Below are 20,073 nucleotides of genomic sequence, written 5' to 3' on the forward strand. Positions count from 1 at the left end.
GAGCTTTCCAAGGAATGCGATTTCGGGCTTAACGAGCAAGTTCGCACAACGACCTATGCACGCGTGCTGCATGCAGTGTAAAATTGTCCAGATGAACGCTTTCGCAGTATTAATAGCAAGGCCCACGGCTACTGCGCGCCGAGACCACAATGACCAGCTGCATTTGCCCCGTCGTTGCGTTCTTCGCCCGTCGTACGGCTTTTGCCAGCGCTCACCGCCACCAAAGCTCTCGCCACTGTATGTATACGCGCGCGTTGTCATGGCACGCCATCCTCGCCCACCGACTCTCGGCCGGACTCGAGAGACTGCGAGGACTCGACGGCCGTCAAAGGTGGACACTTCACAGTTGCATTTATGAGGCGCACAAATTTGACCACTTCCGAGAACGCTTCCCATAGTGTAATATATTTGTGCAGACGGCCTACAAAGTCCAATGAGAAAAATGAGCGGACCCATGCACTCAACCCGTCACACAGCTCCATTAAAGGCGTATACGTACCTCTATGGTTGGGGTGGAAGCTATGGTTCCATTCTTGCTTCGTTTTGGTTTTGCTCTTCGCCCTCGATTCGTTCCGCCAAAATGAAGGCGCGCGAGGAGCAAACTGCAGGACTGCACAACCTCTCCCTTCTCCGGAGTTACTCCTTCTCCGGAGGTCTCCTCCGGATGTCACTGCCACTGTTGCCTGCACTCCGCGTTGACCTCCTGCATGTTTGCAAACAAACGAGGTGGCGCTGCAGCTGCTAGCGGGCTCGCGGTAGGGAAAATGCAAGGGAGTGGCGTCGCGGACAGGCGTTGATGGCGGCTTTCAAGGCTTGTAGGCGAGTTTGCAGTTTCTGCGAGTCACAGCAATGGTTCATGCTTTCAACTCAGTAATTTCTCGAAGTACACGAGCTCGCGTTGGCCACGTGCGGCGTATTCAGAGAAATAGCTTGATTATTATTGCGTTATTTCCTTTCCTCAGAAACCGGAGGAACGTTACATACAGCGATGTATTACCCACCAAATAGCGCATTCTTGGCCCGTATAAAAAGAAGTGTCATGTCAGTGCTTCAAGAAGCTTCTGCGGTATCAAATCGAAACCCAAAAGCGCTAGTGTGCTGTGCGATGCCAGTGCATGTTAAAGACCCCAGGTAGACGAAATTATTTAGAAGGCCTCCACTAAGGCACCTCTTTCTTCCTTTCTTCTTTCACTCCCTTCCCTTACAGCGCGATTCAGGTGTCCGCCGAGATGTGAGAGAGATACTGCGCCATTTCCTTTCCCCAAAAAGCAATTTTCATTTTCATTTTTATCAAAACACAAGAAGCAGCTATTACAGGTAGATGGCTTCCTATGCACTGTCTGCACAGCCCCTTGCGGGGCCTAGTTAGAGAAAAGAATTCACAGACACCACAAAAAGTCTGGCCAGCCCATAAAATCATTTTACCATATCCTTTTAATCATTTTTCTCACGCAACTAAATTCGTTGTTTATTAACTCAGCCCCAATGCAGTCAATTCACATTACAGCAAAAATATTTCTGGCCCACAGGAAATATTTCTGACCCACACTCCCTCCTTTATCCCTTCCCTTACGGCGCGGTTCAGGCGTCCAACGATATATGAGACAGGTACTGCGCCATTTCCTTTCCCCAAAAACCAATTATCATTGTTATTATTACAACATTGTCAACGCCAAAGCTAATGAACGAAATGAATGCCGGCGGCCATTCGCTCCGCTGCCGCGTTTCTGCCAGAGTTTTGTCAACGCCAACGCATGCAGCGCGTATACCTGTCACGACTGCCACCTACACAGCAAAGCGCGATTCAACTGGGCACTGAAACAGAAGCCGCAATTTACATTAAAACGACACAAGTCGGCTCCACCCAACTTTTTGAGGAAAGCGCAAAAACGTCGAATAAAGTAGAGGACGAGCAACTTATCTCCTTGTCAAAACTTGCCCTTTCCCTCAAAAAGTGGACAGGAGTCGACTTCTGTCGCATTCAAGTAACTTCAGCTATGGAGGCAGTTATCCGCGCTTCTCTTCGCAACTCTCTCAGTGGCTTCACACAGGAGTACGAGGCTAATAATGATTTCTCATTAAAAATCTCGTCGCAGCAAGTTAAAAGTTCATTGAGCGTTAGCTGTTAGCTGCAGTAAGCGTCAAAAAGAACAGCAGTCGAAAAACGCGGACGATAGAGGAAAGACGAAAACGCTGCCTAACGACAAATTTTTCAGTGCGCGTTTGTTTCTTTCCTTTCTACGATCCCCTAGCTACGTTAGCTTAACACTGAACGCACGGCAGCAACAAACGTGTATAGTACAACGCACAATACGCTCCACAGAAAAAATAGCAGTACGTGGCGGCACCAAGAAAGAAAAGTGCACGTGCCTATAGACTTCCGCCAAACAGGCCGATATCGCTGCCAGGTTCAGTTCAGAGAAATGATGATGAAAGACGTTTTTGGTGCCGCTGACGGGGCCTGAAACTAACAGGAACACGCCGCGTACGCGTGGTGAAAGTGAAGGGTGCTTCGAGGGTATATGAGCGAGGCTGCCATGACACCTTGGACCACACAACAATGCCTGCCGGTACAGAAAACCGGAAAGAAGAGAAAAAACTTGCGACCTTCTTAAACACATTCATAAACAACGCGCACACCAAAATATTTCGAAAGCCCTCAAATTTGAAAGCAGGCATACGCCTGAAAAAGGTGTTAAGCCGCAATGAAGGGGATTAGTACATTGGTTTGGATGAATCAGTCGGATTTAGTAGGTGGATTAACGTAATTAGTGGTTTATGCTTTATGGCGTCCCAAGGAGACTCAGGCTATTGAGGGACGCCTTAGAAATTTACGGAAATTTCAAACACGAGGGGTTCTTACTGGAAATTCGTAGGTGGATTAAGGGGAAAAAGTGGACAGAGTTAGTATAATCCTATATGAGAATACATCAAAAGCAAGTCGATAATTCTAGTCCTCAGATTTTTCATTTTTGCCGGTACGCACAGCTCGCGGGCGATTTATGCGTTCCGCCGCCTTCAGAACGCGGCCTCCGTGGCCAGAATTGAAAACCCTGGTCCTCCGGAACACTAGCCGAGCTCCGTAATCACTGACCCCCCACCGCGGGTAAAGCTACTCTTTGGATATAGTGTAAATACATGCTGCACAACGGAGCACACGCGCCTAAGTAATAGTCGCCCGCCTATGCTAAGTCCGACGGCTAGCCATCATTTCCGCTTAACTAACGCAAATAGCTTTAGGTTTTACCTGCCGCTAGTCTGAGGTGCCCCAGTGCAGCTTAAGAATGTGCAAAAATGACGGCCTCGTGACACATATGCTCCAGGACGCCAGGCTAGAAAAGCAGCGACGCACGGCGAACGCAGCAGCCAACCTCGTCGACGCACTATAGAACGCATCGCTCTGTCCAGCGAGTAAAAAAAAAAACACTTTGAACGGCGACCTGAAGCCCCTTTAGCCGAGATGCAGTCATGGCGGAGTTTTTTTATGGCTTATGGGGCTTAACGTCCCAAAGCGCCACAGGCTACTAGAGACGCCGTAGTGAAGGGCTCAGGAAATTTCGACGACCTTGGGTTGCAGCAATATCTCCGCTCGGCAAGTTCGCTGTCGTATTTTTCACTGGGTCACCATGTGCCGGCCGAAAACAGGCAGATGCGAACGCGGTCTGAACGCAGCTTTTCAGAATCATCATCCAAAGTTCGCGTGCTTGGCACTAACCTCCGCGTCCTTGATATGGGTCAGTGGTCCGTGTTCGGGGCAGTCGCCGGGATGGTTGATGCCGCAGTCATCGCAGACTGGAAGCAGATTACCAAGACCATGGTTTCCGAAAAAGATGTGAGAGGATACCACATTTTATACGCAATGCTCGCTGACTGGAGTGGAATCGAACTGCGCCTGAAATATGCCTGTCTCGGTGTTCAAGGCTCATCCAGGCCACGATAAAAGTGAATTCATCACAGCACTCCTTTTGTGCGTCACACGTTAACTGTATAAGAAGTTGCCCGACTGTCCGCTCCAGAAAATGAAGGATGTAAATAGCCAAGAATATTTGTGCTCAGAGCTCTCGACGCTATAGACAAGCCGCTCTGCATTTCATAAGCTCATCCATTAGCAGCTATACATAAAGACTCATTTACAATGAAGTGTGCATTTCCCATCCTCGTGTTGGAAGCCAGTAAACCGGCTTTCGCAGACAACTCACACAGGTATTCCTCGTCCGAGTTTTCCTCGCCTTCCAAGTAGTTGACCTCATTTCGCTGGCTCCTCGGGTAACAGGACCCGCTGGAAGACGTCTCGGGCGAGGCTGCATTTCATCCAAGGATAGTTGCAAGCATAGCTTGTCGCATAGAATCGCGCGCATCGAGCTGCTATAACGGAATGCTACTATTCTGCGCTGAAAAACAAACATGCTGCAGACCAATTAAGTGTCATTTACTACATTCTATTAAAGACAACAAAAACCAAACAGCAGTTCCCAGCACAGTAAAACATCGAACCACATATAATCATTAGTAATTAAGTGATGTTTCAAAACTTAAGCCCATAACGTCGCTCAAAGCTCTACTGATTCCTGGCCGGAGTATCGAGATCTCGCTTATATTCGCTTTATTGACCTATATGTCTCCAGACTGACTCTTTTTCAGCGAGAATCGGTGAGAGCTTGGCTGAAAACTGTGTGATTGCTTCCGCAGTTAATTTTCGCCGAATAAATTAGCTCGTAAAACTCACAACTAAAGAAAATACAATTTGCAGCTGGATTATTGAACTGCAACTAATGCCTTTCCAACTGAAAACCTTCAAATTCCTGCATGAATTATGCTTGTTTCCAGCTGGATTATAGAGCCAGGCATCGCGTCCACCTGAAACAGTTCTTGCTCCCAGCTGGAAAATTTTCATGCAGGAGACTCTCTTCAGCAGCCTCAAAGTGTCATTCCTGCTGGGAATTCAGCTGGCAAAGTACATTTCCAGCATTAGTACCCATGACGAAAGCCTACCTAGTCTCTATTTTCACCTGAAATAGTCTTACTGTGTCGCCCTCTTTTTCGTAACAGTCAAAGAGCTCCGACCGGGTCAATTCTGCTCGCCTTTGGTCTATAAATAGCGATGCAATGTGTGTTCTCCGGTTGGTTTAGAGCTGCCGCCCCAGCACTTCATGGAGATGGGTCCACGAACCCGCACACTCACAGGAGGGCTGGCCGGACCACCCCTGGCCGCTGTCTTCACCGTCCTCCGCGTAGCTGACTTCCTTGACGGCGGCACGCTTTGGGTAGCGCCTGCCGTCAGTTCCAACTGCACCGGTGACTGCGTCAAATAAGGTGGAGTATGTTCGGTGTTACGAAAGGCGGAGATGGATACCGCTTCTTTTGTGTGCGTAAAACATTGTCATTCCAGGAACATATTTCATTCGTTTACGCGTTTAGGGAAGCTGCATATATCAGATTGCGGCATCAATCATTCCCCACAGAACATGAAGAGGCTTTTAATCGCCACACTGTGCAAACCAAAGGCGTTTAACCCCAGCCAGGGAACGATAAAGAAAGCTAAAAGATGATAGCGCGATTCATAGGGAGGCAGAGGTAGGCAAAGTAACCTTGTGAAATCCACTAACCTTCAGAGCGAGCTAATGAAAAGGCAGTTATTAAATTTTAATTTTTTTAACTCGCTAATCTGTAGGATTTCCTCGTGAACTGACATCTGCCGTGGCTGAGACTATTTTCCTTGAAAGATTTTCTATTTCGAACATATTGTTTTTCGAAAGTTTAGAAAGTAGTCGCCGAAACACTGGTGATTATAGCAAATAAACAGATGCAATGTCCAGATGATTTTTCCCTCATCCCACATTGCAGGGGCGAAGAAATTGATCACTTACGTGTTTCAACACGGTAATCATCTTCCGAAGGTCCGCTGTTTTCTCTTTCGGCACGATGTTGCTTGACGGGAGGAGCCCACAGCTGGCGGCTCCAAGCAGCGGGCTTCTTTATCTGTATTGAGCTCTTTGTCAGCCGTGCATGGTAATAATAAGGTTCAGAAATAAATCGCTATACCCATTCCATGGTCCAATATCTGAAGCGGAAGACAGCGATGACGCTTAAAAAGGAAACGAATACTTGGTCGAAATTGTAGGAATAATATACCATCTAGATTAGTCCACGAGTGTATATAGTAGAGCTCAGATATCGCCAGAAAGTGTGGTTGATGGCCATCCAGAGTGGTATCTGGGCTTAGTTGCACATTCATTTACAACTTTACGTAAAATGCAGCAACCAGTAAAGTTGAGTTTCCTTGCAGGCTAAGCAATCTTCGAGGAACCCACTACAGTATCACCTTTCCGTAGTGTAGTGCAATATTTATACAGTACATCATACACACAGTATACTGTACTGTTACAGTACATCATACACACAGTATATCACCGTACTGCACCTTGCTACAGCATATTCATACATTCACTGCACATTGCTTCGCCCGCACGGGTCCTAAGGTCTCAGATGTTCTTATTGCATCTTAAAGGGTCTGTCTACTGTCAGAGACAAAATCAAAATAATGGTACAATCTGATCAGTCCTACTCTGTGGTTGTAGAAATGAATATAAAACTGGCGAATTGTTCAGCAATCAATAATTTAAATTTTGGAAGAGAAGTTAACTCCAAACTGGACAGGGCACGTGCAGTGCTCGGGCTTTCAATATGCTGTTAGGCGGTCTATACTGCGTAGCCTGTGTAGTCTTCATGAAGAAGACTTGAGTGCAATTCAAAGTTGCCATTATTATCGAAAAAAAACATATTCTTGTTATTACAAGAAGAAAAAGGCGGCAGTGAATTGTTTTGTAATGTAATTAGCGACAATGTACTGCGAGGTTTAGCGCATATTTTATCGTCGCTTAAAATGCTTAAGATTATATACTGCACGCCATTACAGTATTCAAAGCCAAACTCATTTGCAGCTTCCAAAGAGAAAGAAAGAACCGAGGGTGAGGGATAAGGCGACATCGGCTTGACCGCCAGCGTTGGCCCACTACAGATTGCAGGGAGCGGACCCGTACGTACTGGCGTGTCCTTGCTTTGCTTGCTGTGGTTTCGGGTCGGCGTTCCTGAAACGAATCAGTCGAGTGGATATATAAGGTATCACAAAAACAAGGATATATATATAACGCTTCTTGTTTTTCCGGAATAAATGTTGTGTACGTTATTGTGTACGTTCTGCGTGGTCAATATTTATTGTTGAACAGGTATTTATTGAAGGGGGCAGACACCGTTTCGCGTGCCATGCACTCACCCGTTCTTCTGGTTCAGGATATTCTGGCTACCTGGCCTTTCCGGTCGGGTATCTTCGTCCACGGATCGTCAACTGTTTTCGAAATTCACGGTTCAAGCCCTTACCTTGACGATCCGCCGACTATTTGAAACATGGATTCACGAACGAACACGGTGAATCAGCCCTCCCTCCAAGATTAGACAAAATCTGCCCTCATGTCTGGCAACCCGGGACATCACCTCGTGTATTTAAACGGCCACCGCAGCCACAGTCATTGGGGCAAGACACCGTTCCGCGCGCCATGCGCTCATCTGTTCTGCTTCAGGTTTGTTATTTAAATAATTCATGCACTAAGATCTGAAACCCTTCCTTGCTGATGGTGTCGTGCCCACTTGACATCAAAGAACCTGTTTCTTTTTTTTATTAAGCAGTACTTGACAGCAGTAATGCATGTTGCTGTGTCACATTTGTTGTTGATTTTGTCGGGTGATGTAGAAATCAATTATGGTCCAGATATGTCTGTGACAGGATCACAGACTGAATTATCGATGTCAGCCCTCCTAACCGGCCAATAGTCACATGTTTTGCAAGATTTAAGGAGCGGGAAGAAGTATTGGCAGCCTGTAGCAAATCGAAATGCACCGTGTTTTCAATTCGCGAGGATATTTCACACTCTGTTCGTACTGCTCGCTAGAAACTACCCGAATTCGGTCGGCAACAAGACTCAGTATTTAAGTTACGGCATGACAAGCTGACTATTGGTGGGTGTCACAAAATTCGGCGCATGTTCGAAACGAACAGGCGCTGCGCCTAAACAATCGCGCCCGCGCGCGGTAAAGTAAAACAAAAAAAACAGCGAAGAAGGACCCCGGAGCGCGCGGTGCTTTTCACTCAGCTCGCCGGCGGGGCGACAAAGTAAACATAGACACGCGCAGCGTCGATTCTTCTCGAATGTTGGAGAAGTTTTTGCTTGTTGTCGACGGAAGGGGGGTAACTTTGTGCGCACCAATTGATACCCTCCCCCCCCACTTCGCTCCGGCGCCGATGACTCAGCGTGCCGCGAATGACCTAGATTGTTCTAGAAGGTGGTTTCCGCGCTCGACCAATGGGGTCGCGCGCCCGGCGCAAGAAGGAGAAGGAGTTGGTGCGGTTGAAGCTGCGTGTATGTGCGCGCCTGCCCTGGCGCGAAGAACAAACCGACGCGGACCGCGCCTATCAATGAGGGGCTGCAACCGCTGTCTGTGAGCGCAAGCCGCCGTTTAAGCTTTCGAGAAGCGCTCGACTCCCGGGAGAACACCACTCGACCAGCCAAGGACGGACCAGTGAGGCAACGTGCGCCAGTCTGCGGATCGGCTTCGTCGTGCTCCTCAGGTCGTCGGACTGTGCAGTGCCCGGTGAAGAAATAGTGCTTTGTTTATTTGTCTCTCTGTGTGTTAGTGCACTTTGGGTGCAAAGATTTTGTTGAATTGTATCTCTCTCTGTGTTGTGACTTTGCATGACTAGCATTGTATTTGTGAATCTCTTTGTATGTGCTCGTACGAGTGATTGTAAATGCCTCTGTATCGTCTCTTAGCTGTGTAAACTTTTTTGTTTTGTGAACCTTTGGCTCCGACCCATTCTCTGGCTTGCGACCGGCGAAAGCTGGGCACCAAACGACCAACCCCCTTGTCACTTGGTAGCTGGTTTCCGGCTGAATTGAGGGCATCTCCTCTGTGACCGAGGCCGCTACCCCCACACTCTCTAAGGGCGTCTGGGAGCGCACGAAAAAGTGCGTCAAGTGGTGACGGTGGCTGTAGTTATTTTTATAACGCCGAAGCTGATGCAGCAAAGAAATAAAAAAATAATAATTTCGACAAAGCGTGTGCCTTTGCAGAATGCTTGAAAAATTGCATGAAATACACCATCGAATTCAGCTTCAGGCCCTGGCGGTATTCTGAACTTCGTTCTCAAATCATGCGCAACAATTATATTCGAATATCTAGCCATAATCTTTAACCTGTCTCTTACTATTTGTGATTTACCAGCAGACTGGAAGATGGGTAGCGTTGTGCCTGTTCACAAGGGTGGACTTCGGAACCAAGTGGTAAACTATAGGCCGATATCTTCAACTAGTGTTTGCTGCAAGAGTTTGGAACACGTTATCTACTCAAATTTAATCAAACACCTTAATAAAAATAACTTTCTTGTTGACTACCAGCATGGGTTTCGTTCTGGCCTTTCTTGTGTTACGCTGTTAATCGAATTTTCGCATGACATTTAGCTTCCTGTGATCTGGGCATACAGACGGATTGCTTATTACTTGATTTCCAAAAGGCGTTCGATGACGTCTCCCACATTCTTCTTTAGCACAAGTTATCCTTTCTCGGCTTGCCGCACAACATACTTTTCTGGATACAAAATTATTTGACAATACGCGGTCAAAAGGTCTTGAATAACGGCTCCCAATCGACAAACGTTTCCGTGCTTTCAGGTGTGCCCCAGGGCTCAGTGCTCGACCCACTACTGTTTGTGATCTACGTAAATGACATTGGCTATGGTATAACCTCCGAAATAAGAATCTACGCTGATGATTACCTCTTCTACCGAAAAATAAAACATGATTCCGACAGGATCGACCTTTAAAATGACCTGAACAGTATTTCATCCTGATGTCGCTCCTGGCTTATGGATCTAAATGTGTCTAAATGCAAGCATATGTTCGTTTTACCCGAAATCATAGACCGATCAATACACAATACTTTTTAAACGAGAAATGATCTCTCAAGTAAGCGAGGCAAAATACCTAGGAGTAACAGTTAGCTCCGACTTGGCATGGAACCACCATGTAGACATTTTAACTCTGAAGGCTGCCCGCTCTATATATTTTATCAAACTAAACTTTCAATATGCTCCACAAGATGTGAAAAAGCTGCTCTACGTAACAAATGTCCGCCCAATCGTGGAATATGCTTGGGTCATAAGGGACCCATACACGCATGTTCTTAACAACAGATTGGAAAAAAAATTCACAACCGAGCCGCCCGGTTTGTGTCCCACAAATATTCGCAGCGAAGCAGTATCACTGACATCAAAAGTAGCTTAGGATGGCCTCTTCTATCCTCATGTCGGCAATTTTTTCGACTCGTGTTTTTACGAGACTCATTTCAATGTCGCACCGTACTGAACAAAGATGCCAATCTTTTACCACCTACTTACATTTACCAGCGTCGAGATCACCCGGATATGATTAAAGAAATATCAGCGCGTACCTCAGTTTTTGCACATTTATTTTTTCCACGCACAATCACTTCATGAAATAATCTTTTCCGCGACATAGCTGTGCCTACATCTGATTGAGAATTTTCTGTTGCGCTAAAGGCTTGTCTGGTTTAACACTTATTACCGTAGTCTGTATGTCGACATGGTGGGGAGAACATTCGTTCTCTTTACCGTGTTTTAAACTTACCTAATTCTTAGTGTGCGCGGCGACATTGCCATGTATTTCCAGTCAATTCCCAGTGTTCATTTACGCTGATATTTTGTCGCATGCTCTTGCTATGTCCTATCGGAGTGCTTGCATTATCCTCTATTATTGTTTTACCTGTTTGTATATTTGTTTCCTCTGAGCTAATGTAGTGAAGGATACTGTGGTACACCCCATATAATGTCCCTGCGGGCGAATGTAGGTACATGTATAGATAAATAAATAAATAAATAAATAAAAGCACCCTTTTTATGTTATGCCCGCTCAGGTGTTCAGGGGAATTGAATAAAAAATGCATATATATATTCCTCTCGCCAGAGATACAAGTACTCACAGTGTAAGGTTGATTGTAAATTTTTACCCACAACGTTGCACGATAAAAGAACGCTCCATTATGGAGAAGTTCTTAAAAATTTTACCACAGAGGTGAAGAACAGTTGTAAACTTTTTCTGAGATATGCTGCAGTGTAACTGCAAGTTGCCTGTCCTTAAGAGGTCATTAATGCGGTTTCGTTTAGTGCTGAAGTTTTGTGGTAATATTTGAGTACTCTAACCTGAAAGATTAATGGGCGCACCGTAACGGTGGTGATACAGTAAGCACCGGCGGGAATCGGAGGAACGTTTCCACGGGTGTTCAAGGGGCTCTGAAAGGGCCTCTCAAAAAGGCGCGGTATTCCTGTGATGTTAAAAGATGCCGCTTGACGAATGTTCTCGAGCAAGAATTTTTTAAAATGTCTTTTCTATAAGCTGAGATATCTGTGGACAAAATTTAAATGTCAGCCTCTTCGTGCATTTCCTTCTCCTCTCGTCACTTTTTGCACGCTCAAAGGTCGGCGCTCCTCGCGAAGGTATCCGCCTTTTTCACGACGTGACTGCGCATGCGCCCATCCCCTGGCGGCGGTGTCGCGAAACATATTGGAAGGGTCGCTCGCTCCACTTGAGACCGGTCGTGGAAGTGTAAACAAACCGGCATTCTACGCGGGGTGCTTTGCTGCGGCCGTCAGGCGTTCAGCGCGACGCATTTGGCGATACCTACGAAATGTGTTGCATACGGCAGCAATGCCCAATATGTAAAGGGAAGTAAACTTGGATTTTTTCGCTTTCCGAGCGCTTCCCGGGACAGCCTTCGACGCGAAGCGTGGATAAAAGCAGTTCGCCGGCTCGACGATCGTGCCGCGCTTGGGAACCGTCAAGCACGTCAAGACTGTGCGGGAATCACTTTGTGACAGGTGCGGACGAGGTACTGTGTTTAAATGCGTGTGCAGTCTATCACAAAGTGTTTTATTCATGGGCAGGAAGGCCTCGAATGTCACCGCGGCACCCAGACTTCGTTCCGGCGCTTTTTGCTTTCTCAAACAAGAGGGCCAAATGGGCAAGTGCTGTGAACCGCTTTCAACGCGCGATGGAGCGGGCAACGAAAAAGAACCTACGAGAGCATTCACGCATGGTGCTAAAATTTTGTCATAATCTCCTATGGAAATTTCCTTGTTTATGCCACTACACCCTGGCCAATCCCCCCGTGTGGGTATGTGCCATGTATTAAGAGGCAGAAGAAGACGAAGGTGTGTTATGCGTGTGTTCGAATCATATCCATGATGAAGAGCTCTGCGTGGTATCGCCGGAATGGATTAATGTGCACCTCTCGCGCTCGTCTTTATGGACGCGCATGCTTGTTTAACCTATGCAGCGGTGTGTTGTGGGAAAATACAGTGAAATGCTAGCAGAGCTGCTTTGTTGCGAGTACGCTTGTGCTTTTATAGCTCGTGTAGCTATTCTGCAGCGCTTGAGTACAACGATTGCTTGTGAAAACTGTTGTCCCCAGTCTTTTTCTGTACTACGGCGTGCACGATGTAGTATCCACCTTTCATGAATGGCAGGCATATACAGCAGAAAACGCCAACCTCACTGATCGGGGATATTTCATTGAACATTATGTTCCGAATGTAGCCTTCATCTCTGAAGCGGCGGCCTTTGCTAGCTGGTGTTCGCATCGCATGCCGGATGATCGGAGATACTGAAGAATTTGCTCTTCGGTGGGCACTGCAGCTTGCCTCGGACTTTGCACCAAGCCATCAGTCAACCCTAGAAATCCTCCAGGTACCAGGTGCTGCCCAGGACACGCCATCGTTGACAGATTCCAACAAAACGTGCTCCGCAGCGGCACTCAGTCCGGCCGGGTTGGGCGCGCAGTACCCTACCAGTGAGCTTCCAGCGTTGTACGCGAGGTGGCAGCACAGGAAAATGAAAAAGGCGGATTCCCCAGGGGGTGGAGCTTCCTGACCCATCGGGGCGACGCTGCTGACTGGCCGCGGCCATGGTAGTTGCGTGACGCCTGAAAGAATCTAACCAACTGCTGTCTCTGAACAGAATTACGCAGGCGCGTGTGACGGAGAAGGACGCCGGAAAGGACTCGCCAGCTTTCGCGCGGGTTTGTGGGTTCTCTGCTGTATGTAGAAGTGCATTATTTGGCAGAGGTGTTCATGACGAAGGAATGTAGTGATTGAGCGCGATCATGTACTCTATTAAATGCGTTTCAGGGCTCCTTTGATTATAAATTCCGTCACTAATTTAGGCATGGCGTAGTTAAAACAGCTACTACGTGCCGGGCGTGTAGTCATACCGAGAATCTCCGAATTGGTTTACTAGTGCAGCAACTTCTACTGACGGAAAAGGAACCGTATCGCGTGCATTTCCACGCAACTTTTGCAAAACAGTGCGCGCATTTTTCTCTGCAAAAATTTCCCTGGAACAGTGGTCCATCCACACAAAGGAGCTCATTCATTCAAGAGGCCTATGAACGAAGGCATGGTTTACCCTGCCCAGTGGCCGTGTATTTGTAATTGCGTATGTGTGGTGGGTGCGCGCGTGCGCGCGTGTGTGTGTGCGCGCACGCCGGTGTGTGCCATTTGTTAATGCCAAATTAGGTCGTCCTCATGCAAAAACCATCGGGTTTCTCCGTAGAGTAATTCCCTGATTGGTCGAGGGGGCCATTACGTCATCAGCATCACCAAGTGTGAAAATCTGGGCAATTTTCTAGTACTTTCCACTGAATTATCATAGCCACACATCCTCCCACATCAATCCGCTCTCAAATCCCCACCAATCCACCTATCAGAATTAATATAACCCGTTAATCCGCATTAATCCATTTTAATTCATTTTATGGGGAGGGCTTACTTTCAAAATTTGGGGATCCTTCGGAATAATTCGGGGTGGGCCAACTTTCCAGTGCAATCGCATTTTATTTGAATGTGGTTAAGAAGGCCCGAAGTTTTTTAAAACTGCCATTATTATTGTAGGTGAGGTGAGGCTACCATACGCGACATGTATAGGGGCAGGCCGTGGGTTCGATACCTATCGCAGCGATGCGCGCTTCTTTTGTTCTATATTTTACCCGCTGGGGGCCCTCAGTGGATGGCACCCGGCTGTTAAGCCCCAATTAAGGACGCGGGATCGAATCCCGACCAAAGCGCACCTTCATTTTCATGGAGGCAAAGTGCAAGACACATGTTCTCTGCCATATATCACCGCACGTTAAATAACCTATAGCTAGTTAAGTGGTCTAAATCAATACAGATCCCTCCACTACGGCGCCTCCAATACACAGGTAGCTTTGCAACATGATGCAGACTTGTTGCACAATTAAACGCGTGCCGTATACAGCTTCCCTCAGATAAGCTGGTGAGTTGTTCGAGCTCAAATCGTGCCCAGAAATGGCAATAGAATTGTTTTATGCTGCATGTGGTTGGGGTTATTGCCTGAATCGATCAATAAAAAAGTCGGATATTCGCATCGCCTGCGGCAACGAAGAAACGAAACTAGCCGTTTCTCAGCGATTGCACCGGTAGCGCCATCTCATTTGTCGGTCGTGGATATTTGGCAAAGAAGTCGGGTGGGAGACGCTTTTTAGCGAAAGGGTTTATATTTAGCGGAGTTTTCGCCAAACTATGTTTTTTTCTTTGTGATCATTACTGGGTCTCTTCGATTTACAGCGTCCTGGCAGCCCGTGGCTGCCAGCAAGTTCGGCCCTGACAGGAAAGCGCATCATGATCACATGGGCTGGCGGCCACCGGAACCAGCCAGCGTCAATCACGGCGGCAAGCCAAACACGGATCACGGAGGGCAGATGCTCTGCATGGATTCGCGTTCTGCTGCGTGTCGTTGCTAGACGCGCGTACGACAGAAATTAATAGGCTGCTTGAGGTCTAAAACAGCGACCCGAAGTTATTGAGGGCTGCCGCAGACTGCAGAACCAACAGCTGATCGTGCTCGCACCCGTACACATTGGCGACGACAACGCTAGCGTGGCCTTCGGAGCACAGCGTGCTTGCTGTGTGAGCTTCGAGAAATCCTCAAAAGCATGCAATGAGCAATCGCAGTCTAACGTCTTCAGTTGACACCACGTCGGAGGCAAATACTGCCCGTGCGTTGTTCATCAGACGACACGCAGTACTCTCGGATTATCGGTGTTTGTTTACCACGCAGGAAGTATGACTGGTATATATGACCGCAGACGATCGGCCCCGCGTGGTGATTGACTCTGCGCTGCCGTCATTGCGATTTCTGCGTTCGAGAATTCATGAGGGCTGTAATCAGAAAATATTCGGTATAGGTTCCGCTCAGCTGCAGTCTGTCGGCCGCCGGCTTTTGCTGCCGGCAAGGAATGCACGCATAATTGAGCGACAAAAGCGATCAGCTGATTGAACCTTCATCTAGAACAGGCGGGTGTACTCTGCATATTTAGCTGCGTGTCGTGTCTGCAGTGCTACAGCATTACCGCAGAGGACTGGCACTCGAATGAAAGGCGCTGCAATAATAGTCCGGCCTTGCGTGTCGGCGCCACACGTACCGCCGTGTGCATGCATGCGTGATTATCCGCGCTGGGAAATTCTTTTTATCTCTTTAATGAGCCATCCGTGAGGAGATGCATGTGTAGGGTACTTCTCAGATATTTTAAGTGTTTGTGGCAGAAGGTCCCAGCATCAAGCTGTACGACAGTCGGCGATGGCAGAATCGAGCACTCTCCTCAATCGGATATGCCTGTATGACTCGAGCAATGTGCTCGTGAGGGCTTTCAATAGAGGACATGCTCCAATCAGTCAAGCGTTTCTCAAACTATATCCGCCTTTCCACTGCACAGATCATAATGAAGACCACGCTCTTATCGCGCTCAACTAACACCTCGCCAAACACGTTCAGCACATGCATATATGACCCGCCGCGGTGGCTCAGTGGCTAGGGCGCTCGGCTACTGATCCGGAGTTCCCGGGCTCGAACCCGACCGCGGCGGCTGCGTTTTTATGGAGGCAAAACGCTAAGGCGCCCGTGTGCTGTGCGATGTCAGTGCACGTTAAAGGTCCCCAGGTGGTCGAAATTATTCCGGAGTCCTCCACTACGGGACCTCATTCTTCCTTTCTTCTTTCACTCCCTCCTTTATCCCTTCCCTTGCGGCGCGGTTCAGGTGTCCAACGATATATGAGACATATACTGCGCCATTTCCTTTCCCCCCCCAAAAAAAACCAATTATTATTATTATTATTATGCATATATGCGCGCGTCTGAGCGCGTACTTGGAGCTGCAATCTGCGGCCGCCCTCATGAAAGGCCGCGAACACCATCGCAATATCAGGCAGGCGCACGAAATTAACTGCCGAAATATTTTGTGAATTAGAACTATGCGATCTTACTATGAAGCGAGCATTCGTGCTTGCAAAGTGGTGTGACGATCGAATTGCGATCACACACACGTAAGCAAAACAAATAGATAAACAGCGAGAACTATCGCAAAAGGTGTCATTGCAGGCGGCACAGACTATATGCACCGTGGTCTAGTCGAAACAAGTGCCTGCATCGCGCAAAACTTCTTATGAACAACCGCGGTCCTTCAAGTCGACATAAAAACGGCCGCGCGCGCTTCCCGCTACTGTAACCACCTCTCCGTCGTCTGCTAGATGCCCGAGCGCTGCCAGCCACGGAGGAAGATCAGAGGTCCGTTCGATCCGCCTGCACTCCCTGCTGCAGTTCTGTAAAGTTCCGTGGCGGTGCTGCGAGCGTGCAGCGCCAGTTCCAGCAGTTCGAGTGCTGTCTACTTCCAAAACGAATGGTCGAGTGCAGGCCTGGTCGTCTGCTAGCCTTGGCGTCGCCAGCAAATTACAGCTAGTAGCGTGGCGCACCAAATCAACGGCCGCCAACATCCCGAACCGCGTGAAGAATTTTCAAACAGCACATCGCAGCGAAGTGTTACCATGAATCAGCCTCGATGGAACCTCGCGGCAGCTAAGCGAAACGCACGTGTGTTCTTTTACTGAACACGACTGAGCTGCGCGCGTGCCGACTTGCATGCTAAGTGGTTGTTGCAACAACGTGCATCATGCGCTGCATGCACGTGTTTACTTTTTAGTTAACATAACCGGCTTCGAGAACTAATATAAGTTTATTAGTAGAAAGAAAAGACGCCAGTTACGGGTCCGTCGGGAGCACGATAGTCGAGAGATGCGAGGTGCCAGCGAGGGCCGCCGTCCCCACCTCCGTCGCCGCCTTCTCGGGTGGCCACTCACTTTCCATGAGAATCGGCAAGCCCGTGTGAGGCACTGTGGAATAATTTGAGTATATCCGTCGTTTATCGCAAAGCGCAATCCGTCGTCTGCTTCCATGGCGGCTGCAGCTCCACTTTCCTAATCTAGACCTGCACTTTTTTTTAAACGAATGGCGAAGTGCAGCACCGCGAGAACCAGTTCATGTAGTGTAGGCTTATCGAACGGACCGGAGGTCACACTTGTATGCGCCGACGGGGCCGTTTCATCATCTTCCATGGGCCGTATGCAGTGGCGGCGCCATGCGGAGCGTCGTAGAAGCCGCGGCGAAAAAAAAAAAATGCAGCGCCCGGGCAGACGGCTCCGGCGCTCTCTCCAGCGGCGCGCGCTCAAAGCAGACTACAAGCAGACGGCACGGCTGTTTGGTTCAGCGGGCACGCCGTGACGTTGTATTTCTGCGCCCTTAAGTCAAACAGCAACAGTTCTTGTCGGTGTCTGTCCTCAGATGTTTGAAGCGCAGCACCAGTTGCTCTTGGCCTACCAGCGGTAAAGAAGCGCGCGAGAGTGCCCTCAATAGAAGTCAGGCGCGCGCGGCTGAACGGAGGCGACACGCTCGACCGGTTGCCTTGTCAACCGAAGCCACGGCCTATGGAACTCGAGACCTGTTCACATTTGGCGGCGTCCTATGGGACTGCGTGCGCCAACTTTCGTTAACTTTTTGGCCGTTTAGGGCGCTCAATTGACCTGTTCGTTTGTCATGATATTCATCATCGCCTGCTTTCGACAAGTGATTTCACTCCTCTTACTGCCTCCCTGTGCATTTGTCCCGTCTCATTATTTTTAAAGCTAGCAATGAACAATGCAAATATGACATTTCTTTAAATTCTAGCGGTGAATATTTTGTTTGCTCGCATTCCAGGCGTGAGACTTTCTGGCACCTTTGCTATGCAATAGATGAATAATGAATACTCACAACGTAGACAAATGACAAAACTATTACATCCTTGAAGTAAAATAACTGACGCCTTCTTGCTTAAAAGGTTAATTGTAGCGCCAGGCCGCCCGTAGCTGCCGTTTCCTAGCGGCAAAAGCCTTAAACTGGAACGTGCGCGCTGGAGCAGTGTCAAATGTGCAGGTCTCTAGTTCAGTAGGTCTCGACCGAAACGGCGGTAATTTCTTTCCAGGCTGCCAGGCGCCGCCAGCATGATAGTGGCTCCGCAGGCTTGTGACCTTTTCTGGTCGCCGCAAACAGCAGAGTTTCCACTGCTAAAGGTTTTAGTCTCCGTGCTGCCAGCTGATTGATTGTAAAACATTTTATTCGCCGGGAAGAGCTTGGCAAGAGGTCGCGTTAAGTGGTCGAGAGTACATAGCCCTCGACGACTTTGTCAGCCCACTCCACCGCCAAAACTTGCGTTCGCTAAAGCAGTTGAAAAAGCGTCTTCAAACCTCCCGCAAAAGCACCCTACCCCTATTCTTTGCCGAATCTACACAGCCGGCAAACGAGATGGCGCCACTAGTGCAGTCCCTAAGATAACGGCCAGTTTTTATGGTTGTCGCCGCAGACGATGCGAATATCCGACTTTTTTTTTATATCGAATCAGGTAAGTACCCCAAAACAAATGTAGCATACAACAATTCTGCCGACCTGCTGCCCTTTCTCTGCGGAATTTGAGCTCGAACAACTCACCTAGTTTAGCTGAGAAAAGCATATTCTACGGCGCGCGTTTGACTGCGTAACACGCTCTATTTATTATCATATGCATATGGAAAGAAGCAGCTCACACTAACAACTTATGCGACCGTCCAATCTGAAAAGCTGCTTCCTCAATACCAACAAAATATTGGTTGAACATATTTTGCAACATCTATTTTAAAGGTCGAACAAAACTCATTCTAAGCGTATACAGTGTCGCGGACCTCTCCGATATATCGCTCTCAGATACGACGTGCATCTTTCCTTCAGCATATGAAGCAAGAAAGTGGCAGTAAAAATAATAAAAAAGAATTATCGCAGCACTTAACGCTGCGACAGCTCTTTATATACTTACGGGAATTGGACTTTTTTGGAGGTTTAGCCGGTATAGCTGGGGCCGGTTTTGGTTTCATAAATTCGGGAAGCGGTGGTTTCAGGTCTGCAAAAATACAGGTAAGGGTCATATCTGCTTCCGGCAATTCTTTTTTGTTTCTATCTCCTCTTATATATGCTAGCAGTCAGTGAAGCCTGTTTGTGTGCACGACTGTGAGCCGTTAATCCTGGCCACAAAATTCATTCAAATTTTCAAATCGAGGGGCATCATGCAATTTTCTAATATGCACAGCTGTTGTGTTTGAAAATTGCGTCATTCTGGTAGCCATGAGGTGTATTATTCACGGAAAATTGCTGAAGCAAGACCTATTTTGAAACAAACAGCTCCGAAGGAAGGCAGTAAAAAGAGTTCACTCACCCAGCTTCACCATCAGCTCGTAGTTCTCTTTTATGTTCGCGTACCGCGTCTTCATGTATTCCGTGAGGCTCTTCCATACTTCGTCAGTGAAATACTCGCGAATTTCTGTAAAGTCGTCCTCGCTCGCCATCTCAATCGACGGACGAAAGCCTCGGCAAATATCTCAACTGCGCCGTAACTGCCGCTCGCAAAGGCTGTCGTCTGCTTGAGCGCTTAGCGGTTTATGCAACAATAAGGCAGTTTAGGCATGCAGAATTAGTTTTGGTTAACTATCACGCATCTAGTAATTATTTTCTGAAGGTTTTGTGATGAATCGTATTAACACAGGTTATGCATTACAAACAACCACTCAGCCAGTGAAAAGTTTGGCGGGATCTAAAT

General features: G+C 47.9%; 1 protein-coding gene across 1 annotated transcript; it reads right to left on the bottom strand.

The window, feature by feature from the left end:
* Positions 1 to 257: 257 nt before the first annotated feature.
* On the bottom strand, positions 258 to 19,822 carry LOC144102554 (histone-lysine N-methyltransferase PRDM9-like). The gene is made up of 8 exons (XM_077635799.1): positions 19,693 to 19,822; positions 19,297 to 19,380; positions 7,045 to 7,088; positions 5,868 to 5,979; positions 5,177 to 5,299; positions 4,200 to 4,301; positions 3,716 to 3,792; positions 258 to 338 (listed from the first exon to the last, which is right to left on the bottom strand). Exons 1-8 carry the CDS (start codon positions 19,820 to 19,822, stop codon positions 258 to 260), a joined length of 753 nt encoding a protein of 250 aa, XP_077491925.1.
* Between the last annotated feature and the right edge of the window lie 251 nt (positions 19,823 to 20,073).

This window comes from Amblyomma americanum, chromosome 8 (assembly GCF_052857255.1).
Source record: "Amblyomma americanum isolate KBUSLIRL-KWMA chromosome 8, ASM5285725v1, whole genome shotgun sequence".
In the NCBI taxonomy this organism is placed as follows: Eukaryota; Metazoa; Arthropoda; class Arachnida; order Ixodida; family Ixodidae; genus Amblyomma; species Amblyomma americanum.

What these genes read in the sequence shown, in the direction of transcription:
- LOC144102554 (XM_077635799.1), bottom strand. Translation starts at nt 19,822, where the DNA reads ATGGCGAGCGAGGACGACTTTACAGAAATTCGCGAGTATTTCACTGAC. An exon ending in CGAGCTGATGGTGAAGCTGG is followed by an intron (nt 19,381 to 19,692) that starts GTGAGTGAACTC and finishes GTATTTTTGCAG; the next exon opens with ACCTGAAACCACCGCTTCCC. An exon ending in AGCAAAGCAAGGACACGCCA is followed by an intron (nt 5,980 to 7,044) that starts GTACGTACGGGT and finishes AGCTCAATACAG; the next exon opens with ATAAAGAAGCCCGCTGCTTG.